Source organism: Anas platyrhynchos, chromosome 9 (assembly GCF_047663525.1).
Source record: "Anas platyrhynchos isolate ZD024472 breed Pekin duck chromosome 9, IASCAAS_PekinDuck_T2T, whole genome shotgun sequence".
In the NCBI taxonomy this organism is placed as follows: domain Eukaryota; kingdom Metazoa; phylum Chordata; class Aves; order Anseriformes; family Anatidae; genus Anas; species Anas platyrhynchos.
The window spans coordinates 18,368,787-18,387,005 of record NC_092595.1 but is presented as its reverse complement, the minus strand read 5'-3'; the positions used below and the strand labels follow the sequence as shown (position 1 = coordinate 18,387,005).

The 18,219-nt window shown below is 46.1% G+C and overlaps 2 protein-coding genes across 2 annotated transcripts in view; one reads left to right on the top strand and one right to left on the bottom strand.

The window, feature by feature from the left end:
* The first annotated feature begins 1,948 nt into the window (after positions 1–1,948).
* Positions 1,949–18,219, top strand: part of LOC101803073 (uncharacterized) — an 85,184-nt gene continuing 68,913 nt past the window's right edge. Inside the window, exons 1-5 of the mRNA XM_072042621.1 lie at positions 1,949–2,846; positions 6,328–6,444; positions 11,974–12,049; positions 12,935–12,970; positions 14,519–14,604. Of these exons, the coding sequence (XP_071898722.1) occupies positions 12,966–12,970; positions 14,519–14,604 (91 nt within the window). The 5' untranslated portion in view covers positions 1,949–2,846; positions 6,328–6,444; positions 11,974–12,049; positions 12,935–12,965. The remainder of the gene's footprint in view (positions 2,847–6,327; positions 6,445–11,973; positions 12,050–12,934; positions 12,971–14,518; positions 14,605–18,219) is intronic.
* LOC101802774 (G-protein coupled receptor 55) lies at positions 8,472–14,603 on the bottom strand. Its single transcript, XM_005028598.6, has 2 exons — positions 13,014–14,603; positions 8,472–10,969 (listed from the first exon to the last, which is right to left on the bottom strand). The coding sequence occupies exons 1-2, from the start codon at positions 13,121–13,123 to the stop codon at positions 9,997–9,999; spliced, it is 1,083 nt and encodes a 360-aa protein (XP_005028655.3). The 5' UTR covers positions 13,124–14,603; the 3' UTR covers positions 8,472–9,996.

The window sequence follows — 18,219 nt, the reverse complement described above, 5'->3', positions numbered from 1 at the left end:
AGTGTCAGCCCATGAAATGGACCAGCAAATAGCAAACCAAACCACACTGCCTTTACAACTGCAGGTACCAAATAACAAATCTGCTGGCTGAGATGTTGAGTGGGGAGAAGAAAGCACGTCGCTTCGGTAATGAGGTTTACAAAGGAAATGCACTTTGATTGCATGCAGTACTTCGGATGAAGTTGTTTAATTGCACTAAATGCACTAAAGGGTAAATATTTGGCATTAATCTCCTTGACGATTTGAACTCATTCAGCGTGGAGCATAGCTGTTTCTGCAATGCTGCCTCTCCCCAGAGCAGGACTTTGCGCTCACCCATAGGAAATAACTGGGTCTTTAAATCTTCACTTTGCTTTTTGCCCCCCAGTTTTTCATCAGCCACAAGTGCTCGGCTATCTTTGCATAACTGGAAGAGCCGAGGATCTGGGCTGAGGGCATAAATCAGCATGTCATTAGCACCCCGAACAGCCCTGGCACCCGCAGGTTTCCTGGTCGCCCTGCAGCCCGGCCATGACTGCCATGCTGAGGGAAGGTGGGGGCTGGAAGCCATGCACCAGCCTCCCCCTGCTCCAATCCTCCTCACTTGTGCTTTTGAACCCCCTGTGTAAATGTTCTGGTGCTCACCCGAGCATGAAGTAAGTGGGGAAGTTAAAAACAAGTAAATCAGTGCCCAAGGCTGCCTCCTTTCCTCACAGAAACACAACCTTGGTGGGTGTGTTTTGTCATGGGAGCTGCAAGTGTTTCTGTGCAAAATCCTCCCTTGAGGATCCTTTAGAAAGTTTTTTAAAGTGGTTTTTGTTGTTGTTTGTTTGTTTGTTTGTTTGCTTGCTTTTGACTGAAACTATTCTTGAATTTTGCACATAGCTTTGAGGAGAATGAAGAGAAATTCTTTGCTGTCCGTTTTTAGAAGAAACCCACTGTCCGCCATGCTGAGGTGTGGTCTGCCCGGGGCCTGTCCCTTGTCAGGCACCTGGGACTCCCTGTGGAGGCAAGATCCCAAATGTTGAGTTGTATTTAGGAAAGTATTTCAGGATTGTTCTTTTCTGGGGAGAGGATGATACGGCATTGCTGGCTTTCATGAATTTTTTTTGTTGTTTTGAACAAACTGGCTATGGCAGAGGGCAGCACGAAGAGGAAGGGCTGGTGTTGCAGCGTGCTTTCAGGGGGTGTACAGCACCACGCAGGGTGACATTTCTTTGTTGTTTGTCACTGCTTTGTCACTTGCCACTGCTTTGTCATTTTCAAAAATGTGGTTAAAGCAGCAGCTCGCCCTTGTCGGAGTGAAATGCTGTGTGGCAGGGGGTGCTGGGTGTGACTTGCTGTGCCCTGACGTCAGTGGTGTAATTTACAGTTTGTAGGGGGAAAAAAAAAAAAAAAGTCTTATGTCATCAGGGCTTAACATGGAAAAAAACCTGCAAAGCCAGAAAGAGAAATACATGCAAAATGCATGATTTATTCAAAGCACTGTCACTGCATTTTGTCACTTGACATTTTCTCTCTGTGCCGGTTCAAGGGCAGGAGTCTTTCCCCACTGATTTACCAGTGCTTTGAGAAAGGCCGTGAATGCTCTCAGCCTCTGTGGTGGGTTGCTCGTCAGCTGGCCCTCGTCAGCCCCTGCAGCCACCACGGGATGCTGCCTCAGCCCTCCACGGTTTCCCTCAACCAGCACTCCCTGCACTGGGGTGAGGGTGCTGCTGCCAAGTTCTCCCAAAGCAGCTTTTCAGAGCCGGGCACCTGCCAAGGAGAACTGCTGTTATTTACTACTGCTGTGCTTTTTACCTCATTTCTCGTTTCTTCTTTCTTCTATTCTTTTTAAAATTTCGTTCTCCTTTAACAGTTTAGTAACAGATGTTGAAAATCGGCCTCATCTGAGCATATGAATAGGAGTTTAGTGACAAAAAGAAAGAGCAAATCTGACACTTGCTTTGGTTGTATCTACCAGCTCCCACCTAGGGCTGCAAAAGCAAATCCCAAAACGCTCTGAGGTTTTGTTTACAGTTTAAAGAGCAGCTGATGTCTCTTGAAAAAACCTTCAGCCCAAAAGGGTTCTGCCACTTTATCTCTGACTTTCCTTTATTTCTCTTTCATTGCTCTTCCTAACAAATGCTATTTGCATTAAAACAATACCTTTTGTTTATCAGGAGCTGATCTATCTCTACTACTTATTCCTCATTTGGACATTGACCATTAGAGTCTACCCATGGAGTGCAACTGGGTATTCAATCAGACCCTCCAGACTCTAATCCTCTGGGATACTGGTTGCATTTCCACAGCTACTGATTATGATATAGAAAAGGGGTACTAACTTCAGGTGGATTAAGTATGCAGCAGAAGTTGAGGGAACACGGTTGTAATGAGAGTGGGGTGCACTAATACACAAAATGTAAGTTTCATCAGTGAATTACCTGTCTAACAGAGATGTTGCCCCAGCATCTCTCCAAGAGGGCAAATATAGCTGTTTAAGAACTAAAATGTGCCTCTGCTGTTTGCAGCCATGCTTGTAACCCTGCCTCTTCCCAGGAAGCTGTGAATTGCAGAGCCATGGATGCTGGATCTGCTGCCTGTTTGCTCCAGGAGGCTGCCTGCTGGAGAATGTTTGTCACATGTCACAGGCTTGCAGTGCCTCTTCATCTCATTGAAACTGGGAAACTTGCCTGTTGATTCTTTGCTCTGACTTCATTAACAGTCAAAATGTTGCAAGACTTCTAGGTGCACTCAAGTTGATCTGCAAAGTTCTTCCATTCCCCCAGCTCCTTCAGGATGACCTTCAAGCTTTGCTGCTTTGACCTTTTTTTAATTTACCTAAGAAAATAATTTGTACCATGGACAGTTTTGCCAAAACTTCGGTAAGTGAATGTACCTACGTGGTTCTGTTTGTATCTGTGTTTAATGGACATGTAAACACTAGGTATGAGCTGGACCATAGACCTAATGTGACTTGTAAGAGTGTTGAAAATAAGGTTCTTGTGTGTACGCAGCTGAGTTCTGGAGAAACAACCACTTCATCTGATGCAAACAAAATACTTTTTGTTTAGGGTTAATGTTTAGTATGGAGACTGGCTGCCTTGTTGTGCAAGTTGGACAAGCTGGTAGACTAAATGTCCAAATATTTACCCACAGGATCAGATTTTTGATAGTCAAAAAGCAGGAGTGAGATTTGGGACAACTTTTAAAGGTGTTTTTTAGTAGGCATATGTGGGGATCCCAAGGCAAGTGACCCAGGCTGATTTAAGAGAGCAAAACCACATAATAGCATAGCATGAAATATAAAAACAATGTGAATGCTGTGATTATGTCCCGGAATGAAGTCTAGGGTAAGATTCAGTGCTACTGCATGATTTCTGCCATGTTGTTCCAAAACAACCTAACATATTATTTCTGTCTCTCTATTTTTTGTTGCAAAAGTGGGGGGTATTAAACATCTCTCTGTTGTTGTGGAGTATAGAGCTAAATTTTGTCTTGCAGTTATTGCATGGAGTGCTTTATGAACACAAATGGCATTCCAGCCCATTATGTTGCTTCAGCCTACTCCTCTTAACACGTTTTGTTTGTTTGTTTTTCCCCTGAAGAATCACAAGGCAAAGTGTGTCAGATTTAAATTGTACGACCTAGCTCCTTTCTTATGATTTTTGCATTATTTTCTGTCATTGATCTGGATGCTCTCACTGGTGAAATAAGAGACTGCCAGTCGGTTCCCTGCAGTCCTGGCTGGGGCAGACCCAACCCTTTCTAAGTGGCAGTGGTGGGAGCAAGGGCACAGAGCAGCTGGGACGGATGTCGTTGGATGTGCATGCACAATGCACTCTGGCTGTTGCTCAAGGAGGGGAGCTGTTTAGAATCCTCAGTAGGTCTGTGCCTGCTGGGCAGCTGCAGGCAGGAGTGGCTGCAAGAGCCTGAGCTCAGAGTGAGAAATGTATTTCAGAGATCAGCCTTTCTTTTGTCTTCTCACTACTCACATAGAATGGCCCGCATAAACATATTTATTATTAATACCAAGTTATTTCACTCTTGATGAGGGAAACCTATCTGCACAGGTTTATAGCCTCTCTAACCTTGGTCTGTTGAAAGTCCTGGTCAATTATTTCTGCCCTTCTTCCAGCTGTGATGTTTTTGAGCCACTGCACTTCCTATTGTCATGAGTAAAGTTGGACTGGTCTCTGCCATTTTCAATTTCTCTTGCTTTTCTAAGCTCCTCTTTAAACTACATAAAGCTATTTCAAGACTTAATTGTCTCAGTTACTGTGGCTGGCCGAGTGGGCCAGGTTAGATGCTGCTCTCTGGGAGATGGCTCTACTTGTAGTCACAAAGTTAACACTGAACAGGGAACGGTCAGGTTTGTATTGATGCACTCAGAAGTGCATGCTAAACTGGATTCCCTGGGTTTGCAGTGCTTAGTTTTGGATTAACAATCAACTGCCATGTTTATAGCTCTAAAATGCTAATATTTGCTCTCAGGTATAATCCCAGCTTAATACCTTTTTTTTTTTTTTTTTTTTTTTTTTTTTTTTTTTTGTCTTGAAATAGAGAGAAGGATTAAAAGGAATTTGTAGCATAAAGCAGATGAGACCTTTTATGTCCTTCAGTGTCTGTTAATGGCACTGATTCAGCTTTTCCCCCTGGGAAACATTTGTGATTCTTCATAGAGTTTTGGCTGTATTGATATCCCAGAGCAGTTGTTTTGTCATGTTAGAAAATGTGTTAAATGTCATTCTTGTGGAGTGACAGAGTATAAAATTTGGAATAAGAGGAATGATTGAGATGCAAGGAAGGACAGACAGACATAGTAGGTGTGCTTTACCTTCTGTAGTAGCTAAGAGGCACCTATTCACTGGAGTTTGTTGCTAGAGGTTTCTCAGCGAGCAAACTCAGTGGAGGGAGAAGTCTTTGTTGTTCTAGAGAATTCAGTGCCTCTAAATTCTGGAGTTGAAGACAGAAATGTAAAAGGGAAGGAAGTATTAAGACACTGAGAAGACACCAAGCGAAGTGGTGTGGTTGGTACAGCAGAAGGAAGGGATGCCAACCAAAGGGACCTGGACAAGCTTGAGAAGTGGGCCCACGTGAACTTAATGAGGTTCAACAAGTCTAAACGCAGGGTGCTGCACCTGGGCCAGGGCAATCTCAGGCATGAGGACTGAGAGAGCTTCCCCCAGAGAGCTGGGGCTGTTCGGCCTGGAGAAGAGAAGGCCTTGGGGTGACCTCATTGCAGCTTTTGGATACTTAAAGGGGGCTTATAAAAAAGGTGGAGAGCAACTTTTTGCTCGGGCAGATAATGACAGGAGAAAGGGGGATAGATTTAAACTAAAAGAGGGGAGATTTAGATGAGATGTTAGGAGGAAAATCTTCAGTCAGAGGGTGGTGAGGCCCTAGAACAGGTTGCCCAGAGAGGCTGTGGATGCCCCATCCCTGGAGGTGTTCAAGGCCAGGTTAGATGAGGCCCTGAGCAACCTGGTCTAGTGGGTGGCGTCCCTGCCTATGGCGGGGGGTTGGAACTGGGTGATCTTTGGGGTCCCTTCCAACTTAGGCAATTCTTTAATTCTGTGATGAGACAGGGCTGAGTAAGGCAGGCTGCTGCACTCAGCTGCATTGTAGTTTGCACACTGGCCAGCTGCAAATCCAGGAGCAAGCTGCAGGGATCACATCTGAAAGGCAGAGCATCCTCCCACTGAAACCAGGCTTGGCCAGGCTTCTGTGTGTCTGTCTCCATCGTGGCAGTCAGCAATGGGAGTGCTCTTGTCACTGTGTCATGGCACTCAGGACATTACTGTATCCTCATGGGACTTCTATCCCCAGTGAATGCAGTAGATGTAGACAGCACACACACAGCTTTGCTGTGTAGGGAAGTAACTGTGGAGTGAGGTGGGGCGTGATTCCTGCCTGTGCTCTTTCGTACAATTTTGCTTTCAAAGCAAAGTGAGCTATTTCACACTTCTCCTCTGAGAGAGGAGTTTCTCAGATGCCTTCTCCCTAGCATCTAGTGTGCTGTATGTACATCTTTGTCTCATGGTGATTTCTTTCTGCAGAGAAAACAGGACAATTTTAACCCACTTCACTGTCAACAGAAATGTTAAAACCACTTTGAGAGGAGTGTATGCATGCAAAACTTTCTGACCACAGATGTGTCATTGCTCATGGCAAATATTTTGTTCCTTTCACCGTATGTGGATAAATCACAAAAAGCAGTAGTGAAATCTGTAGGGCATACTGCATGTCTGGAAGCTGGGCTGATCCTTTCTTTTGGGGAGATAAAATCTTTGGCTGGGATTTTCTCGCTTACGTGCAAATATTGGTGTTTTTCTAATAAATCTTTTTCTTTCCTTACCAAAACAGATACTTCCTGAGCCTGAAGCACAAGCTAATAGCTGTATTACAAGGAAAGTTTAGGAAGCAGAGGACAGATGCCCAGAGCTGGCAGACACCTAAATTAAAGCCTGACTTCTTTCCCAGGTGAGTAAGGCTGCAGGAGATAGGACATTTTGCTCATTTAAGTACGAAATATCAAATCTGCTGAAACACAGTGTCCAGCCTCTTAGTGAGTCATGCAAATGAGTGAGTAAGAAAGTTACCCGTGAGTATAAACCGTATGAATGTCTGCAAGACAGGTGTCTCAGCAAGAAATCTGGAAGCCTCAAACTGTGTTTTGTGAAAGGCCTCTCAAATGAAATAACTGGTCTGCAAAACTGTATGTAAGCAGGAGTTGTACTGACCTCTGTAGATACATCTGGGTGGTAATATTAGGAAAGGAAATCAATTATTTCAATTAAGTCAAATACTGAAATAAGAGGAGATGGGTGGGAGCTGTCACCCCCATGTCCGGGTGGAAGAGGCGTGAGGCGCTGGGCGAGGTGGGCCCAAAATGTTGGGCAATCCACAGCAGGATTCATCCCAGCTTACCAGGTGCTTCCTTCTTGAATTCCAGGGATTTGGGCAAAGTCCCTCAACAGAGCAGCTTCACCTGCCCATCCTGCAACCCACTGTGCTTTCAGTGCTGGTTTAAGCCCTTCCCCTTTCACTATCCAAATGCAGAGCGAAGTGCAAGTGGGGTTAAAAAACACTGTGCAACAGGTCTCCCTTCCCCACTCTCATTCTTGCTAAATAAACTAACGATTTTCGGCAAAGAACTGTACATGTTAGGAATAAATCCTCAGTTCTTAAGGTTGAATTAATTCCAAACAAATCCTGGATTTTGCGCTCTTTTTCCCTTGGATAAATCATTAGCAGTATTCTGGAAAGCCTGTGATGGCTTTAGATTGCAGGTTTTCAGATTTTTTTCCTTTTATTTCTTAGCCATGTGTGTCTTTGATATTCTGCTGGTGCAAATGGAAGTCTCTGCAGATTTCTTACCAGATACCCAGTGTCATGATTTGGATATAAAGCTCTACAGATGAATAAGCTGTTACAGCTACCCACCATAGCAAAGGGAAAGGATCAGAGTGTACCTGATTTGAGTTGAAAAGAGATTGTTCAGAGGCCTGGAAGATCCAGTTGAGACCTCTAGAATGGAAAATGTTGCCTTTGCAGAACTGTAATTTCCCCCCAGAAATCTTGAATGGAAGTTGTCACCTTACCCTGGTAGTCAGTGCTTCTGCAGAGCTGGCAGGGGCACCGTGAATCATGTGCAGAGGCAGGGAACTCAGACAGGCAGTGGCTGGCTCTGTACTGGCTGTGGGGAGACAACAGCTCTTGCATTCCTCTTTGTTTTAGGGGGGAAAAATCAATACAGAAACTTATAGGATTGGGCTTGGGAGGAGAAGAAATGCCACAGGCACTTGTCCATACAGTTTTAACTATTCTTAATTTGGTCAAAATCTCTTCTGTGCAGCGTGTTATTGCTGAGGGTGATAGCCAAGAAGCCAAAAACTTCTGCATTCTGTATTAATCTGTGTTGTCCACAGCACTTTAAGTGAAATTACTGTTCAAGTTACTTTGTGATCTGTGGGACCAAGAACAACAAATGAATAGGAGCAGGCATAGCAGGAAATGGGGGGGGGGGGGGAAGCTTTTCAACAGAGGAAACAAAACTACAGGTCAGTTTTTAGTCTCAGTTACAGCAGTGTAAGCCCAAAGTAATGTCAGTAAAACTAATAGAGATGCCTCAGGCTATAGAGATGCAATTGAAATTGGTTTCCTCGTATACTTCGGCATTTTCTACATTGTGAGGTGCTGAAAATCTCTCTGTTCCTGTGTTCAGTCATTATCAGTTAAAGCGAAGGACCTCTTGGCATAGCCCACTGATTTTCTTCTATTTCTGAGCACTATTTTCTTCTATTATGTACTTACTCTTCTTCTAAAAGGACTCTGAAATTTCAATAGTAAAACCTTTTTGTCCATTAAGTGCAGTTTGTTAAGGGGTAAGTTATGAACACGAAGGTGATAAGGATTCAGTATCTGCTAGCAGGGAAGCTAGCCAGATTTTCTGAATTTACTGGGGTAGTCAAGGGAAGTGGAAAATGTTATGGAGAGAGACTTCTTGCTGCAGTATCCTGGTTGGTTTTATTTTCATGCACTTGGACATAACAAGGACATGTACCCTCAGAAGCATGACTTACATGCCGAACATCAAAAAGATGCTTGCGCTTATGTTTATGTCAGGTTCTTGTTTCTCTGTTCAACAACTGGATTTCTTTGGTGCAATCTCACACATAGATGTATCAGCTTCAGAATATTCCACTTCTATACACTGGGGTCTCCCAATACCAAGCTGGCAGCTCGGGGAAGAAATCAACACACGCTTTGTGCATAATGCTTCTCACAAGCGTACAGAGAAAAGACAGCTGTAAGGCTGGGATTAATAGCCCTGCCTAGAAGATATATTGCAAGGATCCAGCACAATGTGAGTATGAAAACTAATTGCTTTGGTTGTCATCATCCTCATCCCTTGGGAAAAGGGGCTGTTGGCTCCCGGAGTAGCACCAGGGGCAGCGGTAGCAGCTGCCTCTCTCAGGCTGGGAGCACGTTGTCATTAGGTTTATCTGGGAACCTGTGAGCACTGATAAGAAGTAACTGACTGATGTGTGAGGCAACTGCCAGTGGATTATTTTTTATTGCCTTGTTTGGTTGGGAAGTGGTAGTGCTTAGCTTCCTCTGAGGTCTGAAAGGTTGCTTTCCCCTGGGGTGCAATGGTGCAGGCTGCTGCTCTGGGGGTCAGAGCTACTCTTATCTTACTCCCCAGCAAAGTGGGGGTTGTTTCTTCACATTCATGTGTTTGCTGCTACGCTGGGCTCAGGCTTTTTATTGCATACTCTGGTTTGGTTTGTCTCTGTTCATGAAACTAGTTTTGTAGTCAAGCAGGAAGGAATAAATACATGAAAAGTCTGCAAGGAGAGGAGCTGTTGAGGAACTCTGGAAATGGGACAGTCTGTAAATCTGAGCTTCCTGGTACTTGGGGTCATTGCAATATTAGTTAGAAGGGCAAAGTGGGGGAGGCAGGGTTGTACAAAAAGGATTGCACTTTGTGCAGCAAGTCAGCCATTGGAAGAACGGCACAGAGGTCTTGCTGTGCCCATGTTAACCTAAAACTGCCTTTGGATTAGAGTTGCAATCACATTTTTAAAATCACATGCAAATCTAAAACTGGCATGCATGTGTGTGTGTGAATGTAAGCAATGTGATCGGGGCAGGAGAGGCAACAAAATTTAGTCGGCAGCCTTTTGCCATAACTCCAAATCTGTTTCTTTGCAACCCAAGTCTGTAGCTACTGAAGGCTCGTGGGGGTTACAGGTGTGATGTGGACAGGGAGGGTGAAAAATGCTACCATGTACAAGACAACTCTTCGTGCCACCCCAAATAAAGAGGAATCAAATCCAAAGAGATATGCATAACTGTTTATAGGAAAAAAATCCGTTTCTGTTTTCCAGAAATGCCAACATAAAACATTATGGATGGGAAGGAAATAAGTTAGGATCAGCCTCATGGGAATGGAGTTCATTCTTTTTTTTTTTTTTTTTTTTGTGTGAAATATTTTCAGATTTGGATATTTAAATAATTTAGATAAGTAGTTCAGGATCCTGTTTTCATGAAAGCATCTCCAAATGTAGCATGTGGATCAAGATTTTTTCTGGCTGTTCTTTCACTCTTTTGTAACGGGCTTTCCAAGGACTCCTTTAAAACAAAATAATAACAGACCCCATCCAGACAGCAGTTCAGGTTTGCCCAGCAAAGGGTGATTTGAAGGATGTCTCGTAGCTTTGGCTGATAAGCCATGTGCATGATGCCATTCTTCACCAAAAAGTACAGGAAGAATGTCACATGGTAAGGTGTGAAACAGACCAAAAACGTGATGCAGTTTGCCACTACTATCTTCTCTGCTCTGGTGGCATACGTGTGGGGGTTGTCTGGTTTCCTGCGCTTTCTCAGACACCTGACGATCTGAACGGTGCAGAAGGCCATGGCTGTCATGCTGCCAAAGAAGGTGGTCTGCAGGGCACTGAACAGGGCTGTGTTTTCCCATGTGCTTTTGGAGAAGTTGTGGAAGCAGGATGAGATGTTGTGGCCCTTTTCATGCAGTTGGAAAGTAGAGACGGTTCCAGCTGAGACCCCCAGGCAGATGACAGCACAGACCACAGCAGCTTTCTTGGTGGATCGCAGGGTGGGAGCTATGAAAGGGTGCCTGATAGCAATGTAGCGATCTATGCAGATGCAGAGGGAGATGAGGATGCTGCCATACATGTTTACAAAGTAAAGACTCTCCAAGATGGAGCAAAACACAGACCCCAGTTTCCACTTGTTTGGATGGTGATAGGAAATGATTTTAAATGGAAGAGTGAACAGCAGCAAAGTATCCAGGAAGATGAGGGCTATCATGTAGACTGTAGCTTCTGACAGCTTCTTAGCCTTAAAAAACAGGAATGACAATGCCATCACGTTGAACAGCAATCCCAGGCTAAATGTGGGAGTGTACATGATCAGCTGGAACAGTTCTACTTCGGGGCTGATGTTGTTGGTACTGTTGTAATCCATATCTCCAGGCATACTGCAAGAGAAGAAAGGCACCTTCACCACGAGGAAGAATGAAGATCACATTTAAGACCTGGTACAAAGGCCAGTGAGGTCTGTAGGTGTCCACAGACCTGGAGATGCTTTTTCATCTCGGGCTGGTGCGTGCTGAATTGCAGCTCCCAGTAACGTGGAGTTACTGTGCCCAAGGGATCTTAGAGCAAGGGTGTAGCTCAAGGAGAAGCAAGGCTTCTTGGGGTCCAAGCCCTGCTTGCGCTACCACCCACTACCCTGAACTAGGGAAGGCAGAGTATGGAAGTGTCTGCACCATCCCCATGGAACGGTGAGATCCCTGTGCAAACACAGGGCACCAGCCCCTCCTTTCAGGATTACATGGACTAAAGAAATGGAGGCAATTAGCCACATCAGGTTTCTGGGATCAAGCTATCACAAGAGACCCTGGGGAGCCGAGAGCACAAGGGTTCCTCGTATTTATTAATGTGAAGAACTCAAACAGTTATAGCTAACCTGCAGAGGTTAAGTCTTCAGAAGAAAAATGAGCCTTAAGAACCCAAGCATTTGCTTAAGTCAGCCAGACTTACCATAGCTGATAAACTGCTGTCTGATGAAATAGAGGTGGCAGCAAAAGTGCAGAGATTTTCCCTCCTCCACAAAGAGGGTACTAAAATGTTGAGGTAGACACAACTGAGCAGGGGTCACAAAGTAATTTTCTCTTTTAGAGGAAGGGTGCTGGTTTGATCAGATTCTGCTGATAAGGACCACGAAGGCTCTCATTGGTTTCTGCAGTCCTGGTCTCAGCTAGAACCACTTACAAATGCAAATACAAGGGAATACCTGGTTCTTTGTTAGCCATTTCTCTCACAGCAAGTGTAACCTGTAAATAAATCCTTTTAAAGATCTTTCTGCTAGTGCTCAGAAATCACCTTCATCTGGTGATCCATAGCTGTTATTACTCTGACCTGGTGCCTTTCCTACAGGAGTTACTGATTTTGATGTGTGTGTTTTTTTTTTTTATTTCAGATTAGGAAACCTGTCATCAGCTGTGCAGTAAAAGCTCCTGTTCTGCAGATCAAGTCACTTCCTTGATATTTCAGAGGTAAGCTCTCCTGTGCTCTGCTTTGGGAGAAAGATCAGCATAAGGAAAATGTAGTTCTTGGATAAAAACTAGCAATTAGAAAGCAAGAGGAGGTTGGCAGTTTGCTCCTTGAGGACACACCGATGCCAAGTATATGATTCTGTAAGCTTGCTAGTTTAGGCTACAGAAATGAGAAAACCAGTGCCAGAAACCCAGCCTGACGAGGAGAACAGGCTGCTGGGGTCAGACGCAGGGGTCCGCAGGCTGTGTGTTGCTGCAGCAGGCACAGGGTTTATTCAGGCTGCCTGCCTGGGTGTGCAGCCCCAGCTGGCAGTGCTGCTGGCTGCGTAAAGCACTCCGTGGCCTCCTTCATGACAGGGCACCGCTGCCCGTAAAGCACGGGGGGACATGGCTCAGAGGGGCAGCAGCCCCATCAGTTGCGCCTGCTCTGCCGCCGTCTGTAAGGGACTGAGGTAAGTTTGAGGGGAAATGAAGAAAATCCCTTGGCCAAATAAAAAGGTACAGGAAAGCCTGCGCCTGGGGGCATCTGAGTGTGTGGAAGGGAGAAGCATCCCCAGCGATGTTCAGCCCTCCTGCAGCCCTGAGGCTTGGGGTTTCACTGGGAGCTGTGCTGGGTCACCGAGCCTTCAGATTCAGGTGGGGTCCCTTCATTGCCCCTGTAGGGGATTTCATTAGTCCTTTTTTTCCTTCATTCCTTTTATTTCAGCTTCCTACCAAGGTTTTTACTTAAGAAAAATTTAGTTAGGATAAAAAGGCATTTCATAGTCTGTCATGTTGGTTTCTAAACAAAAGAAGAAAATGGATAGCTCTGTTCATTCTTAAAAAAAAAAAAAAAAGTCAATATGCTATAAGGAAACCAAATTATGTAAAATATTTAATTTCCAGTTCTTGTAGCAAGAAGAAGAAAAGAAAGCTTATGAGGTAAGGTTTCCCTACAGCGAAATATTATCTCTGGTCATCTTACCTTTGGGCTTTCTCTAGCACTGTAGCACAGTTCCGGGACTTTTTCTCCTTCTTGGCTTGTAGTGTGCTTGAGTCTCCTGTGTTCTTTGAAGGCTGCGGAGTGAGCTGCATGCAAAGTGAAATTCAGTGCTGATGATAGAAAGCGTGACGAGCTGCTGCTTTTCATGTCATCACGCTTCCATTACAGCAATGGTTTCCCAACGCTGACTGCACGGATGTGCTGTGTACGTAGTGTGTCACACACAGCTCATTTAAGGATGTAAACAGATTGCTTTGCGGGGCTTGTGTCTCCGTGAGTCACCCGTTCAGAACAGTTTCTGGTAACAGAGAAAGGAATTCTGGCCCTGCAGACCTTTGTGATTCTTTTTCTACAAACAGGATTTTATGTGTTATGTGTAACATCTGTGAGTAGTGTTAGCTGTTAAAATGTTTGTGCTTTAAGCTGAGCCCTGAGCTATCGCTGTCAATTTCTCTTACTTTTCAGGATACTGGAATGGAAAAAGAGATTGTCAATTTCAGTGGTGATTTGATATGTTCATTTTCAATTGGTGTTTAAGAAGAAGAAGAAGAAAAAAACCCAAACATTTACTCTTAAATCTGGTTATACTGATAGCAGGGAATGTACCTACAGAGAGTGTCAGGTGCTGCTTTTGTTCAGAGGCAACAGGAAAAAGATTTATTTTTTTTTTTGCCTGTTGTATGTATTTTTGCAACCTTACCAAAGATGGAAAGAAGGGCTAAAGGGGTAATTTTGCTTGGTCTTCTGCCTATCCCTTAAATATCAAAACTAAGGATTGTCTTGGCTGAATAAAAACTGTGCATCTTCTGGGGAAGAGGGGAAAAAAATAGTGCTTGGGGTTTCTGCGTGGTATTTTAGTTGATGTGACTCAAGGTTTAAAAAAAAAAAAAAAAGAGGAGGAGGGAGGGGAGGGGGGCGGTGGTAAAAAATAACTTATCTTGTCCTCAACTGGGTTTCACTTCTATTAATCCCACTGTGGTCTTGTAACGCTGCATTTTGAATATTTAAAAAGAACCCACAGGCAGACACCACGACCCCAAGGAGGCATCAGGGGCCTGAGGCAGCCTTGCCGGGAGCATGGGACGGGAGCCCGGCTGTCAAAGACCAGGTCGTGCTCCTGTCCTTGTCCTGTGTGTGCAGATGCCAGGCCACCAGTGCTTGTAGAGTGTGTTCTCTTCGCCCCCGTCGCATGGATTTCCCCTCATGTACTTGGGGTTTTCTGTTCTCTCTCATATTCCCTTTGATACATATATTCTCATGCTACCTAAGTGCTGCTTGCCTCGCCAGAGGCTGCCCAGAAGCACATATGCTTGGCCAAAAGCCTTGTGTGGCTGCATGTTTGGAGAAAGATCCTTTGGAAAGGGGAGGAGGAGGAAGCAGCAATGCCACAGTTGTTCTTGGCACACCACAATCCAGCCAGTATCAAGGGCCAGGATGCTTTTTTTTTTTCTTCTTTTTTTCTTTTTTACCTCCTCTCTTCTCTCCAGCGAACATCCTGGGAAGCTTTCAAGGGAGGATTCTGAGACAGAGTGGCCGGGACAGCATGCAGGTGGTACCGATGCACATGGACGAGGTATGAAGGCTCCTCTCCCTTTCTCCCTTCAAAACTGAGAGTAGAAAAAAGTGACGCTGAGGGTTGGTGGTAAGGGGGAAATGAAATAGTGTGAGTAATGTACAGAAAGGTTGGGATTGTCCACGAAGGACTCTCAGGCCGTTGATGAAAAACTTAACTTGTGATGCGGGGCTGAGGAAGCTGTGGGCAGACAAGGTACCTGCCTTTCTCAGCACGGGCCCTCCTCTGTGCTCATGGGCTGTGACTCTTCGGTAGGACCTCAAGACAGAGTGCGCCAACTCCCTTCTTGCAGCCTGGTTTGCTGCATGGTGGGGAGAAGAGGGCTGCACCCTGCAAATGCTGTTCTTGGCGCTTCTGCACGTCACTGATGACACCACTGGTGAGCAAAGCACCACCTGATGCTGAATGTGCCACCGTGTGCCTTTCTCCTGAAGAAGGAGTCATTTCACATGCATTTTTGACTTGCCTTGTGAGGACTTTGCCCTATTTCCACGGATTCCACTCACACCTCTCCCCTTCAGCCCGTGCAGGTGGCCCTGGTGAAGCCCTGCTGGTTCCCGGTGCTCGCCCTTGGGGCCAGCTTGCCCCTTGCAGCGTGGAGCCATGCCAGCCATCCCGAGGTGCTGCTGGCCTCAGGCACCGGACAGCACCACAGGCAGCATGGCCGTGGTCTGGGGTCTTCAGCCGGTGGTCCTGGCTGTCAGGGAGGATGTCAGGGTGGCGCTGGAGCTGCTGAGATGCTTCCAGTCTGGGAGCCAAACCAGTACCAGTTGCACAGCACAGGGTTGTGCAGTGGAGACCTGGCGTTTTTCTGTTGACTCAAAGCAGAGTCTAACCAGTGAGAAAAATAATTGTGCTGCTTGAGAGAAGAGAGGATCCACTGCCGTGGTCCCCGTGCTTTCCTCCTTCATTTCTCTCAGACGCTCTCCAACATCTTTTCCAATTTTCAGTTTCGTTCACCTCCACCTCCCCAGGGCCCTGGATTTTCTGTTCTTTGGAAGGGCTCTGATGGGGAGGCAGCTTCAGGAGCCAGCCAGGAGGGAACAGCAGCAGGCTGGTGGACAGAGGCCACAACAGAGCGATGTGCAGAGCCTCGGGATGGTCCTGGGGAAGCTTCTACTGCAAGAGAGTGTGTGGCTAGGATTGCCACGAGGGGCTGACAGCACGCCTGGCCTCCTTGGTCCTGCCATGAGCCCTTGGTGGGTGGCACCCAGGAACAACAGCCTCTCCCTCCATCCCACCTGGGACCAGGAGGCTTTGGGAATTTGTTCCTGCCCGTCCTGACACACGGGCCACATCCTGACCTCGGGCCACAGCATCCCTCCGGGAGTGCCTGAAACCTCCGGGCGAGCCGGGGCTGGGGGGAAATGCACCGTTCCCTGCAAGCGGTGTGTGCAGAGCCATTTGTTATTGAGCTGCTCCCTCCCGTGGTTGCAGGGGGAATTAGAAACGTGGCTTCACTCCTGTGCCGTCAGCCTCCACCTGTGTTTGACCACAAGGAGGAACAGTTTATCCCATGGCTCAGCATCTCACAGCTGCCCCCACCAGCCAAGCACTGGGCTCTCCGCATTCACCACCCTCAGTGTTTGCTCCGCTGCCCACACTGTGCATGGCCCGAGAGTGAAGAGCATGGGGAGAGCCAAATGCTCGGCCCTTGGTGGTGAGCAGAGAGGGCAGGAGCATAGAAACAGAGGAAATGGAGCTTTCCTGTGGAAGAGGGGACCCCAAGTGTTGCCCACCGGTGGCTGGTGAGGGCAGAAAGCTGCTGTGCTCACAGAGGTCTGACCTGGGTGCTGGCCTCCTCGCCGGCCTACGGGGGACCCTGCAAACCGGCTGTGCAGCAGGACCACGAGTGTCTCCATGAGGAGGGTCCTTCGATGGTGGAGGAGCTGAACCTGCTGCCTGGGAGAGCAGCTGAGCTGATCTCTCTGAGCTCTGGCATGTTTAGCTGTGAGGCGATCTAGTGTTTGTTGGGATGGGTGGCTCGATGTCAGCAGAGATATCAGCTGGGAATGCTCCTGTGGGACTCCCAGGGACGTGACAGCAGGAGGGTTTTTTTCTGCCTCAGTGCTCTGAGACTGGTGAAGCTTGAGACCAGTGGAATCTGAATGAACTGAAAGGAAAATAAACGTTTTTCCTCGGTCTTCTATGTTCTGATGAAACACCCAGGCAGCTCAGGAGTTCCGCTACATGCTTGTTCTGCCAGCTCTGCAGCCGCAGCACCAGCTGGTGCCAGCGTGGCAGAGGTCTGCCTGTCCTGATGCTGCTTTTGCACCTTCGGGTGCTCTCCTGCTTGGCAGAGCAGGCACCCAAGCAGTGCTGGCACACCCCAGCTGAGGGCCCTGCACACCACAGCACGGACTGCGCCTCTTCCCAGCCTAATGACTGAGTCATTTTGACACTTCAAAGGTAATTTGCTATTATTTTTTTCCTGCTCAAACCATTAGCTACATTTGTCTTCAAGTCATATGTACCTTTGAAAGTCCTGAAACAGCACTTTTTTTCATAGCTCAACTATTTCCCAGCACATCATACAAACCTCCAACTCATAAAACTCCTGCCCCTGGCCTGACAAAGGCCAGGTTTCAGCCGTAATTTTGCAAGGTAGGAAAAACTCTGTTAGTGAAGATGATCAAGAAGATTTCACTTTGTTTTTTTTTCACAGATCCAAAGTTCACACACCACTGTAGGAATGTAGCTGCATAATGAGCATCCTTTCCAAAAGGTGCCTGCACACATTTTGAGCCAGCTGAGCTGCTCGTATTAGCAAGGGACTGCGTCCTCCCAGTGCCCAGCCTGTGTTGACTGGAAGAGTCTTGGTCAGCCCCCATGTGTCATTTGTTCTCAATGGGAAAGGTCACTTTTCCACGCCTCATTTCTGGGGCCTGTGAAATAGCACAATGTGTGTGTGTGGTGTGTGAGAAATTGTTACTGCAGCCTGAAGGTCATTGAAAGTCATTGTGAGAAAATAGTTAACTGAGACAGAACCTAAGAGTCATTTTAGGCAAGAGAAAAAATACTTCTTAGAGGGTGTCCTGTCTTTGGCTGAAGCCAGCAGCAGTGGATATTTAGGGGAAGAACGTAAGAAACTGGGATCCTACTGCTGACAGTACTTCCAGCAGTAAGCAGCTTAAAAAATAAGGAAAGGGTGGTCAATAAGGCTCCCTCAGTTAGGTTCCGCTGGTGACTTTCTTCTTCCCAGTTCCCACAATGTTTTTCTGCTGAGGTCTTTTAGATCCATGTTGTGCATTTTATCTGTGCCTATTTAGCAGACAAAGCTAGCATTTCAACGTTGAAAATATATATATACATGTATATATATAATAATTTCTTTAGTATTTTAGGAAAGCGGTTAGATAGCTAGGAATTGTGTTACCTAACAACATGAACGATTCTTAAAAACAAACAAAAAGCAGCCTATGATACTACCACTTAATTTTTCCAGCATTTAGTAGAGGTAGTTTGTATGTTAGAACTGACACTACAAGTAGGTAGGTTGCCAGCTGAACTGTGGTTTCTGGTCTTCCTAAGGTGGCAGAAACTGCAGGACAGCGAGTGTCCAAGTGAATTTTGTTGAATAACTAACATGAAAAGATGATTAGAGATGCAGTCACA